This window comes from Lonchura striata, chromosome 8 (assembly GCF_046129695.1).
Source record: "Lonchura striata isolate bLonStr1 chromosome 8, bLonStr1.mat, whole genome shotgun sequence".
Taxonomy (NCBI): Eukaryota; Metazoa; Chordata; class Aves; order Passeriformes; family Estrildidae; genus Lonchura; species Lonchura striata.
The window spans coordinates 11,283,613-11,295,135 of record NC_134610.1 but is presented as its reverse complement, the minus strand read 5'-3'; the positions used below and the strand labels follow the sequence as shown (position 1 = coordinate 11,295,135).

General features: G+C 45.5%; 1 protein-coding gene across 4 annotated transcripts in view; it reads right to left on the bottom strand.

Annotated features, from left to right (window-relative positions):
- Positions 1–5,146: 5,146 nt before the first annotated feature.
- SEMA5B (semaphorin 5B) overlaps positions 5,147–11,523 on the bottom strand; it is a 269,841-nt gene continuing 263,464 nt past the window's right edge. For 3 of the 4 annotated variants that reach the window (XM_021526077.2, XM_021526078.2, XM_077784940.1), the window contains one exon: positions 5,147–11,417. In XM_021526077.2, the coding sequence (XP_021381752.1) occupies positions 11,262–11,417 (156 nt within the window). In that variant the 3' untranslated portion in view covers positions 5,147–11,261. The remainder of the gene's footprint in view (positions 11,418–11,523) is intronic. The other variant, XM_021526080.2, reaches the window with a different exon arrangement.

Sequence of the window (11,523 nt, the reverse complement as noted above, 5' to 3'; positions counted from 1 at the left end):
GGATGCTGATGCTGGGAAACATGAGCAGCAGCAGCCTCCCAAGGCAGGTGGACCTGCCTATACCCTCCAACCCTGGGTCACGAGAGCTGAGCAGCTGCAGGGCTTTACCTGCTCCAGGAGCATGGCTGAGCTTGCATCAGGGACTTGGGACCCAAGGCACTCACCTTTACCTGGCACATGCCACTGATGTCACTCTGCACCCACCACCATGTGAACACAAGTTTCCAACCTTTATTTTATTTTATTTTATTTTATTTTATTTTATTTTATTTTATTTTATTTTATTTTATTTTGTTTTTTAGCTACAACTTGAGTTTGAGTCAACAGAGGGGAAGGTCCAGAGTGTGCACCATGCCAGGATTCCTCATGGCAGCTGCCAGGAGCAGCACACTCTCCCAGTGCAGGCCAGCACCCACTGAAACCATCCTCAGCTCAGGGCTGCAGAAAACACCCCGACTCCTCAGGAGTCAAACGAGCACGGGAGCAGGGCCCCACAGCCCGGGAGGCTTTGCAGCTCCCATGGCCACAGTGAGGTTTCTCTCTGGGAGCTTTCTGCTTTGCTCCATTTCTTTGCTCTGTATCTGGGGACGCTCTGCCACTGGCACCAGGAGGGGCTGGACCCCTCCACCCCTCCGTCTGTCCATCCGCCTGCTCAGCACAGACCGACAGCCACGGCCAGCCCCGGGCTGGGGCACTGACAGGAGTGGGCAGGGGACACACCCCGTGGGGACACAGTGGGGTGGGGCTCAGGCCAGCACGGGCAGAGGAAATGCCAGCAGCCAAGGAACTGTCCCCACCGTGCTCTGAACCTGGAATTCCTCCCGGGCTCCCCTAAACCTGCCCTTGACTCAGAGCTGGGGGTCGGGATTGTGGCTGTGGCTTCATGGCTGAGTTTTGGTGCTGGAAGAGCAAAGGGTGATGGTGGGCAATGAAAAGGCAGCTCTGAAGGGTTTGTGGTGAGTGGATGAGAAGCAGAAGCATGAACTAGATCAGCACAGCTTACACAGAAATGCCTTCACTGCCTCCAGAGTGCAGAAAAAGTTTTGAGAGAGGTTTTCAGCACGGGCCTGAGCCTGTGGCAAGCACTGCAGCTTGTGCCACCTTGCACACCCAGTGTATTGGAGGTGATTTTATCTTGGCTGGGGTGGGGTGTGGGCTCGGGGCTGGCATGCAGAAGTGATGCCCAGAGTGCAGCTTTGTGCCTGTTCCCTCCAGACCCTCCTTGGCTCCAGCAGCTGCTGGCACGGGGGGGCCTGCCAGGGACTGAGCTGCTCCCCAGGCCAGGCAGCTCTGCCAGGCAGGAGGATCGTCTCCTCCAGCGCCAGAGGAGTGATGGATCAGCAGAAGACAGCAGTAATTGCCAGGAGGCTTTCAGGCAGAAAGCAAGGCTCTCGCTCGAGGACAGGCTGATGTAAGTCAGCATGTAAATCGGGGACAACATAAAAATAATTCCAGCCAAGCTCCTAGGAAGAAACCTATGAACAAAAAAATGTTGTTGCTAAGAAATGTGAAAACAGAAAACAATAATGTGGCTCCTGGCAGGGTAATAAAAGTGTATCAGCGTTGTGCCTGCTCTCCCGTACAGATCGCTTGCTCGTGACAGTAAATTAAGTACTGCCAAAATGGGTACGGTTTTCTCTGTGGCCATTGATGCTTCACATCAGGGAAATATCAAATGTTTCTGATGGCTGTTCATTACCCTGCGCTTGAGAGGGGAGCAATCCTTTGCTGGCTCCATTATTTCCATGACAGCAAGGAAATGACTATGGGAGGTTTAAAAACGAAGGAATGCAGCAAGGTTAGATGGATGGAACCTCAACAGCCTGTTGCTGTTCACTGTGGTCAGTGCTAACCTGCCTCTGGGAGACACCTCACTGTCTCCACAGTGATGGAAAGCCAGGACTACTTTTTGCTTCCAGCTAATTGCCAGTTCACAAACTGTGAAGTTTGACCTTGAAAATCCTCAGAGATGTTATTTTGAAGGGTGACAATGCTGCAGCACAGCTGCTCAGCCGGAAGATGCTTTCCACAGCTCCCCCACAGCCAGGAGGAGCTTTAAGTGGTTGCTGGATTCCAGATCTGCCTCAGCTGGTATGAGGACCCAAAGAGTGGCACCTTCCATATTCTGTAGAGATCCACACCATGGAGCTGACAGATGGATGTGGCTGGTGTGCAGAACAGCAACACTTCCTTGTCATCTTAGTAGTTTTAAAATGAAAACCAGCTGACCTTACACACATTTGAGTTGCTGTGAGGTGTCAACATAAGGCCAGTTGGAACAAAAAAAGGGTGATAAAACTCTGGGTCACAAAATAAACCTGGCCTGTGATCACACTGGGGCAAGCAGGAAAAGGTGAGAGTCTGCCCAGCTGCCAAGAGCCAAGAGCTTTAAATTTCTGTCACAACACCAAAATCACCTTCAGTCCTTACCCCAGTGGTTTCGTTTGGAGACATTGCCAGCAGCTTGAAGGGTTGAAATCTCACAAAAGACAGGGATGTGTGCATGTGGTTGGGTTTTTTCCTTTGGGAACAGCTGAACCCTGTCACCTTCTTGATTAATTTGAACCTCAGTTTTTTTAAACAGAAAGTGCAATGACAATTCTGTCAGTGGATTTTTTTTTTTTTGAATGGACAAAACAAACCATGTCAAAATGCATTTCCGCTGTTAGCAAAACAATTTGTAATGGGTCTCAAAGCTTTTGGTAACTGAGTGTGTGGTCCCCTCGAGGGGAAGCACACACGGGGTACCATGGGGAGCAGAGCTTTTACAGTTCAGGGTTGATTCTCACACACACTGCATTGCTTGCTCTGTGTTGATCTCTTCAGGATGGCTGCATTGTGCTGATTTTGGCCAACACAGGGAATGTTGCTGAGCTTGGGGTCTGTCCCCCTGCCTGGTCACAGCAGCACGACCACGTGGGATCTCAGAGAGGACTGAAATGGTTGTGTGGGCATAGGGAAATTCAGGAGTCAGAGCCAGGCCATGCAATCACATTGTGATGGGGGACTGGGGGCTCTGGTGCCCATGGGGGCACTGGTCAGGGTGCTGGGCACCAGTAGCAGTGCTGGGTGTGGCAGTAGGGGATTCACTTGAGACCTTTTTTACTGCTGCAGCCTGCCTCCTTTCCAAGGAGTGTGTCTGCACAATGCTCTGCCTGGCCACTGCTCCTGGCAGCACATGAAGCTCAGGTATAAGAGAGTCAACAGCCTTGCTAAAATCAGGCTGCAGGATATTTCTTATTTCCATGCTTCTGCACAATGTGGTGCCTGTTCAGAGGAGGAAATTAACTTGCTCTGGATAATGCCTGGGTGCCCAAACACATCTGCTCAGCTGCTCTATGGTGGTTACAACTCGTTCATCCGAGTCCCTGCTCCAGCATTTTCATGAGCACGGGTGTAACCAGGGCTGGGCTGTGGCTCCCTGCCCCAAAGCCCCTCCACAGCACTGAGTGCTGGCAGTGTTAGTCCCCACCAGCCACGGATATTTCCATCCCTTAACAGAGAAGAAAACACCAGCAAATGACCTTCATATGGAGGCACAGGGCTGGGACAGATTTGTCACTGCAGCACCTGGCTCAGCACGTCCCCAAAGCCCCTCTTGCAGGGAGCTGGGACAAAACAGTGACACCAGACTCGAGTCATGAGGAAACTTCTGCTTTTTCCTTTCCCTGCATTTTTTATACCAAACCTCTGAGCACTACCAAAGGCAGGCTGGAGGGGTCTGTGGGGCTGCAGCTGTTGCTGTGGTTCCCCCAGACAGCTCCACAGCCTGGCCTGGGTCCCTGCTTTGCCCATGCTGCTGGGGGTGCTCCCACACCTCATGGGGAACCCACAAGATAATGAAACTTTCTCTGTTTTCCAGACAATTAAGAATTAAAGAGAGAAAAAGAGTACAGTTGGGATGCACAGTGAAGGTGAGAGAACAAAATTTACTGACACTACAAGTGAAGCTGTTACGTTAATGAGTCAAATTAGCAACTGGGAAAAAAAATGTGGTGGTAGACAGATTTAAGGGAAATCGGAAATTGGTTCCAATGTAGTACTTTGCTGTAATTGTATGCAGAGGTGTTTTCATGCAAAACAAAACTGTTCAAAAATGACCTCCCTGTGTTATCGTGCAAAGTAACTGAGAAAAAAAATCCATCTTATTCACAGAAAGTTTGTTTTTACTGATCTTGTGCCTCTCAATTACTTTTTAATGGTCTGCATTGAAAAGAAATTCCTGTATGCACACTTGAGAATATGAAAACACCCAAATGATAGCTTATGATTTAGTAGGATTAAAGTATTATGTATGCAGGTGTAGCACGTTTCAGGTTATTAGCAATCCAATCTATTTTTTATGACATTATGGTGTAATTTTCTGTATAGAACTTCAATATAAGTCTTAAGCTGTATCGGAACATAAACTAAAATGTTCCTGACTCTGTCACTTTTCATGGTCTTTACTTTGATTAATAAATGCAACAAGAGCTATAACGTTCTTCAACACGAGGCTACGATCATCCTTCAATCAAAATATGTCCCTCAGCTTTTCATAACTTCTTGCATTAATATGTAGGGCTTGAGCAGCAGCAGCAGCAGTGACAGGATTTCATTGCAGCTGAGCATATACAGCTGCAAGGCTCTGCAGAGGATGGATGTCTTTTTGCTGGCTTGGCGTGGAGAGCAGTTGTGCCCTTGGGGGCTCGGTGTCACCTGCAGAGAGCTGAGGAGCACAAGGGAGATGCTTACTGCAGGTCTGGACGAGGATTTGGCACCCTGAATTTCACATCTGATCTTACCTCAGTGGGCACCTCACTCAGAAATACCTTTTTTGAAAGGCACCCCATGTTTGGTGTGGAGTTTGTGATGGGGGGAAGGGAGCCTTACAATCAGTAACACAATTTGGTGTCCACAGAGACTACAGCTCATGACAAATATAATCCAGACCTGGGCCTCAGGATGTGCCAAAGTGCAGACAGGGAGGAAGGATGGATGCTGCAATTCCCCATCCTCACTCAGGCAGCTGAGTGGATATTCATGGCCACTGGCCACAAAGGTCAGGAGGAAGCTCCCCCTCGTTCCTGCTGGCCCATCCTGCCAGCGCTGTCTGGAGCTCCAGACCCACTACGTGTTGGCCACTCAGGAGAAATAACTCATAGGCTTGTCAGGTTGGTCTGTTTTATTTCTGAATTATTCTTTACATTGTACAATATATAAAAATACAGAGTACCCAAAAAAAATTCACAGTGTCTAAAGGCAGTGATAATAGTCTAGGTCACCTTTATGCTAAAGTACCACCAAGTTCGATTGCATAGGAAAGGTGATGTGCCTTCACAACAGAGTCCAATAATACTCTCCAGGTTTTATTGTTTTGGGGCAAGCATTCTGTGTTCACATAATTGTTTCCCATGTATCCAAGATCCAATATTGCACCTGTCACTCTCCCACCTCAACCACAAGCTAAATCCTATAATTTCCATCTCACATACCATGCATCCTCCCTAAAGCTTCCTCTGTGGGAATGCTCCTAATTAAGCACATGGCTTTTAGGTATGGGTAGGTCTGGATGCTGTCTAAGAAGGGGTGTGGAAAGTAAGCACACTGCTGTGCAGCTGGCTGGCTTTTACATTGTTTGACATTTTGGTACTAATAACATTTTTGCTCCATTATTAATGGCCCATCCACACTGACCTCTCCTTGACTCCATGGCCTGAGAATCAGCAGCATCCTGCTGACAGAGGCACCAGAACCAGCATGCAGTGTTAATACTTTTCATGACCAGATTTGTTTAAAACCAAATCGTGGCTGGGGCCTGCAGAAAGCCAAATGCTGCTCTTACAGCACTGAATCCTCTTGAATAGCAGGGGTGAGTCTGCAGCTGAGGCTGGAGGCAGAATGGAAAAAGTAACAGGTTCAAGACCCAAACTTAACTGAATGCTATTGAGCACTTATGTTTGTGGCTACATAAATAGTGGGTAGCTGGTTTTGCTGCTCCAGCCAGGATTAATGCATACATTAATTTTGCCCAAAGGTTCTAAAGAAGGCATTTCCAGGCAGAACAGCTGAGATGGGGTAAGTCCTACAAGGACCCAGCTCCAGAGGGGTTTCTGCCCAGTTTTGAAGGCTCTGGCAACCAGGCAAAACAAAGTTGGACAGAAAGCTCTCTCACCTATCCCCAGACTGCTCTTGAAGCTACCTGAAGTTTCCTTCTAAAAAGCTTAAGGGAAAGATTAATTTCTTGGGAATTTAGGCCTTGGTCATGAGGGCATTTAAGGGATGTGTTGGAGAAGAATGAATCCTTCAGACCTGACTGACTGGGTATTTCTGTGCCATGCCAGACAGCTCTGAGCTGTGCCCTGCCCTGTGTGAGGGTTGGCTCAGGGGGGCAGAGCCTTGGCCACTGACACAGAAAGCTCCAGAGACACCCAAGGCACCAGGTGCCTCCATGGCCTGGTGGGTTTTTGGGCCCTTCTGAAAAACAAAAGCCATGGGATCACAGGGCTTCTATTCCTAAATTTCAGATAAAACCTCCTGGCGTGACTGTAAGGCAAGGCTTGCAAAGCTGGTCAATAACTCAGAAGGCAGTTACTGACTTTAACACAGAAGATGACATTTTCCCCGTTCTAACAGATGATGTCTTTTGCTCTAATGGTACAAGACCAGTTACTCCTACTTGCTATTTTAATTTTCTTTGCACAATTACTCCCTACTTATAAGAACAATAGAGTGATACACATGAGAAATTTGGGAAGCTTATTATGAAAATATAAACAGTATCAAGTACATCTTTCTTAATATCTCTTAACCAGAATGATTTAGGGGAGAATCAGCATTTCTAACTAGAAAAATCAATTTACTTTTCAATTAAAAAATTATATTTAATTTACCTCAAAAGTGTGTTTTTAAACCTAATGGAAAGGGTAGTAGATTTTTATAGGTTTTTTTTTCTTCAGTTTGTCCCTGTGGAATTTGAATACCAGCACTGCCTTTCTTATTCTAAGTTTCCTCTGCAGGCATTTTGCTAAATATATATATTGTGTGTGTATATATTATAAATATATACCATATCTATCCACTGATAGATGTATACACTGTTACAAAAAGAAGAGTAAGTTGTTACAGAAACTTTACATTTACATTTTTATATATATATTTATAGATATATATATATATAAAACTCTCCCCCACTACATTTGGTACAAAGAATAAATCAATCTCAATGGACAGCAGTTTTCTCTCTAGGTGGGCTGAGCAGCAGATTATCACCGGAGGCATCAAATTGTCTGCATCAGACATGGGCTCCATTCCTGCTCTCTGTTGATTTCAAAGCAAACACTTCATTTTCTGAACATAAGGCAGTAGGAACAGTGGTGGTTAGACAATAAATGCTATTCCCCTATAGTACCTGTACAGGTCATACATTTAAGAGCAGCCCTGGCTCATATGCTGAACACTCAAGTGCACCTTTAGAGCAACAGCACCTCTTATGTGAGGGTTTGATCCTCACGTGGTTTGTCTGTCAGTGAGCTGTGAGTTACTGGCAACTGCTCAAGGAAAACCTGACAGCAAGGGCACAACATCCCTGGATAACAGCAGCAGGCACACCCCCTGGGCTGGGAGAAAGGCAGCCATTTCCACGGAAAAAGAGAGAATGGCCTAATTACAGATGTTTCCACTACATACTTGGCTGTAAGATTTTCATCATATTTCATGTCCTGTACACCTGAATCCTATCCAAAGGGTTTGCAGAGACACAGTGTCTCCAAACCTACAGAGGAACCACACAGGGTACCTTTTCTCTGCCTTAGAAGTAAAGGAAAATAAAAAAATATATATAGCATAATGAACTTTATGGAAAGCAATGCTCCCTAAGGAAATGCATTTCCACTCCAGTTTAAGATGGTGTTAGGAATAGGAAATTTTAGCAAGTTTAGCATCCAGCTGCAGGAGCAACTGAAACGTCTACAGATATTACAGACCTGATGCTCAAGGTGCCAAATTACATGGACTGCAAGAATATCCTGCACATGACGTCATTAACCTGCCACACATTGGAGAGCTCATAAAAAATGCAACTCTCACACTGCATTAACATCGTCCTTACAGAACTGCACTCCCCTGCAAACATTAATTGAGTAATACAGTGTTCTGATTTCTTTTTTTCACTCTCTCCTGGATTCTGCTTTCTGCTCGAATGGAGACTACAGCCCCTTGCTGTGATTGCCAATTATATGAGGAAGGGCTGAATCCATTTGGATGGCTGATAAGAAGGAATGTCTTGATAAAACTATAACCACATGCACCACCCTCGTAGCATCTGCCCTCCAATAGCCTACAAAATCTTCCAGCTCCTGAGCACAATAGTAGTAATCACCCATCTTGGTGACTTGAACATTTAAATAATTTCATATAATACTCTGCGAAAAAGAACTCAGTTTACATCATGTTATTCTGTAAAGCCAAAAATGGAAAAAAAAAACTTAAAAGGGGAGAGGTGAGAAGATAAAGGAAAAATGGAAGATTGAGATAATTGCAAGGTTTGACTTGCTTGGATTCCCTCAAACTCCAGCTGCAATCTTGCCACGTGCATGGTAATTGCAGAGTGTGTTAATACAGGGAATCTTCTGATGGGGAAGCTCAAAGATGGCTTTGATTTTACAACGGCTGAAATGATCTTGGGAGCCAGTGTTGTCTCCTGAATCACATAAATTAAAGCTGGGAAATCCCATCCTGATAGTCTAATGTAATAATTTCCAACCCTTGGGCTACATACTTGTTAGAACTACATTTAGTCAGAATTTTAAACATTGCTGAGGGGCATGTGGAAATTCAGTGAGACAGGGTGAACTCGTTATGGCACGAGGCACAGTCATCACTCCTAAAATGGGATTTAGGGGTCTGGGTAGAGCCTCCCTGAAGGCTGCCTGCCACCAGTGCTATCCTGCTTCCCTGGTGATCCTGCTCTGCTCCAGCTGCTCTTGCCTGGCTGTGCTGCTGAGGGCTCAGGGCTGCTGTGCCAACTTGGAGAGTTGCAGCAGGTGCTTCAGACAGTCTTCTGGGTCTGCAACAGCTCCTGACTCCTCTGCTTAAAATCTATTTAAGGGTATCTCTCTCTTTCTCCCTCTGCCCCATCTATTTCACCTGAGCAGAAACAGGGTGGGCTGCTAAATAAGAAAAGCAGCTGCTGAAAATGATGGGCACTGCTGAGCCTAAGGTGTCCTTGTGGCAGTGCTAATAACCCCACTTTATTACAAATATCCCTACAGCTTTCAATCACTGCGAATTGAAGTCAAACAAAGTAATTTAAAAATGGAGGCTATTGTATACTTGCCCTCTGGTCAAACCACCATAACACACGGGCTTGCAGAGTCACGTCGGCTCTTCCTCGCAGGAAAAGCAATATACTTGTCACAAGTAGCACAGGCTTTCTTCATTTCCTACCAGCTGCCTACGTGAAAGAGCTGAGTACACGGCCCAAGCTGGGCTTCCAAACAAGCAACTGCAAAGGAACAGCACTGGGAAACAACCGACGTCAGCTCACAGCGAAATCCGGAACCAAGCGGGGACAGGCAGGGCTGCTGCGCACAGACCGAGCCGGGCCGGGCACGGCACTGCCCGGGGAAGGTGCAGACAACGAAGCCAAGCTCAGGACCACGTGGAGCTCATGCGTATTTCTGGGTGTACTTTTATCTCATGCTCAGTATTGCGACATTCTAAAATACTTAGCATCAGGAGTTCATCATAAATATTTAGAAACACTGAATGATAACAGCGGTGAACTTGTTCACGTTGCTAACACACTGGATGTAGTTGTACATTAAGCACCAGCAATAAGTTTCCTTTTTGCCAAACAATTATGTCAGACAAACATCTGGTTGTAGACAACATGGCTTCTGCATCAGACTAATACAGTTCTTATAGACACAGTCACACACATACACAAAATTACATTTCAAGGCTGGATATGCTGTTTAATAATGCTACCGCTCCAATTTACTTCAATAGCTGCAGCAGCATTTGTTGGGTCGTTTTTTCTCAGAAAAATTAAAGGAATATTGGCAAACAACGCACATTACTCAGTTGTGTTACTATTTCATAGAATACTGAGTGGAAGACGCTGTAAGAATGTGCAGCAGACTTTCTGGATCATGTCAGACTATGGAAACATTCCTTAAAAAAATACCTTCCCCCTGCAAAGTCAGAATCACTCATTTTTTGAAAGTATATGAACTAAAACCCAGTGATAAAAAAAGAGGAAATATTAGCCCAAAGCATGGTGATTTCCCACAAGAAGAGCACGGCCTCTAAAGTTGCCTCTCCTGGCAGACACAATCAGGATCAAAGCTAGAACAAAAAGAGTTAATACTGTCTCGGAAAAAAAGAAAAAGGAAGAAAGAAAAAAAACCCCATGGCTCTTGTGCGGCAATCATCACATCTCTTTTTCCAGTGATATAAACATCTTTGTTTGTTAGGCACTCCAAGTTCATGTCTCCAATGTTATTCCAACATTTACTTTTCTCAGTGTCTCACTGCCTGTATAATTTTCTTTTAATTAAGACTGGAAACATTCTGGAAAGCTTCTTTGGATAATGCACTTCATTTGTGTGTTGTTTCTCATCAGCTGAACTGCATATTACCAAAGAAGGCTGCAGAGAGTATTTCCTGTAATATGAAAAGATTCTGTTGAAGATATAGGGAACACTGCCCTAGAAAGTTACTACTTTTTTTTTCTTCTCAGAAACATAAAAAAATCAAAAACAAAAATTAAAAAAAAAAGGGAAAAGAAAATGTTCTTCAAATTGTTGGCGTGATGGAGTCCTGTTTGGCCTGTCCCATGAGCTGTGTGTCATCCAGCATTGTCCTGGCGCAGGAATGATGCATCCAACCCTGCTCCAGGCGGCCACCTGTTGCCTCCTTAGAGTGCTCCCATGTGTTGTGTGTGGCTGCTCAATGGCCACCAAGCCCAGCACACAGCCCCTTCCTTGACAACCTCAGCCTTGGACAGCACTCTGACCTTCCAGCCATAAACAGTTGCAGTAGAAGAGCCATCTCCAGACAAATATCCACAAAAACTCTGCAGGATGGTCCATGTGAATTTCTGTCCTTGTAAGGAGATGTGCTGTTTACAAGAGACACAATTAACCAAAGGAAAAAAAAAAAAAGACCCTACTGTACAATATTTACATCTAGAAGCTGGGCCGATATTTGGTCCATAAAATCAATTTTAAAAAAAAATCATATAGGAAGTTATCCAGTCCCATAGGATCTGTCCATCATCAGCTGTTGGTAAATGTCCTTCCAGGGGAGGTCTCAGGCCTGTAATCATATTTATTCAGTGTACTGGGATAATAGGTTGTTGTGTACACATTGGTTTGCTGCAGAGGATAGAAGTTGGTTCTGTCGTCCGGTATCAAGTTGTTCTTGTTAAGTGTCTGCAAAAGAGAAGAGGAGATGACAGGTATGGCCACAGTGCCACACACTCACTCTTTTCTACCTGCAGGCACCTCCCTCTCACCTGCCTTCTCCAGCACGGACTCT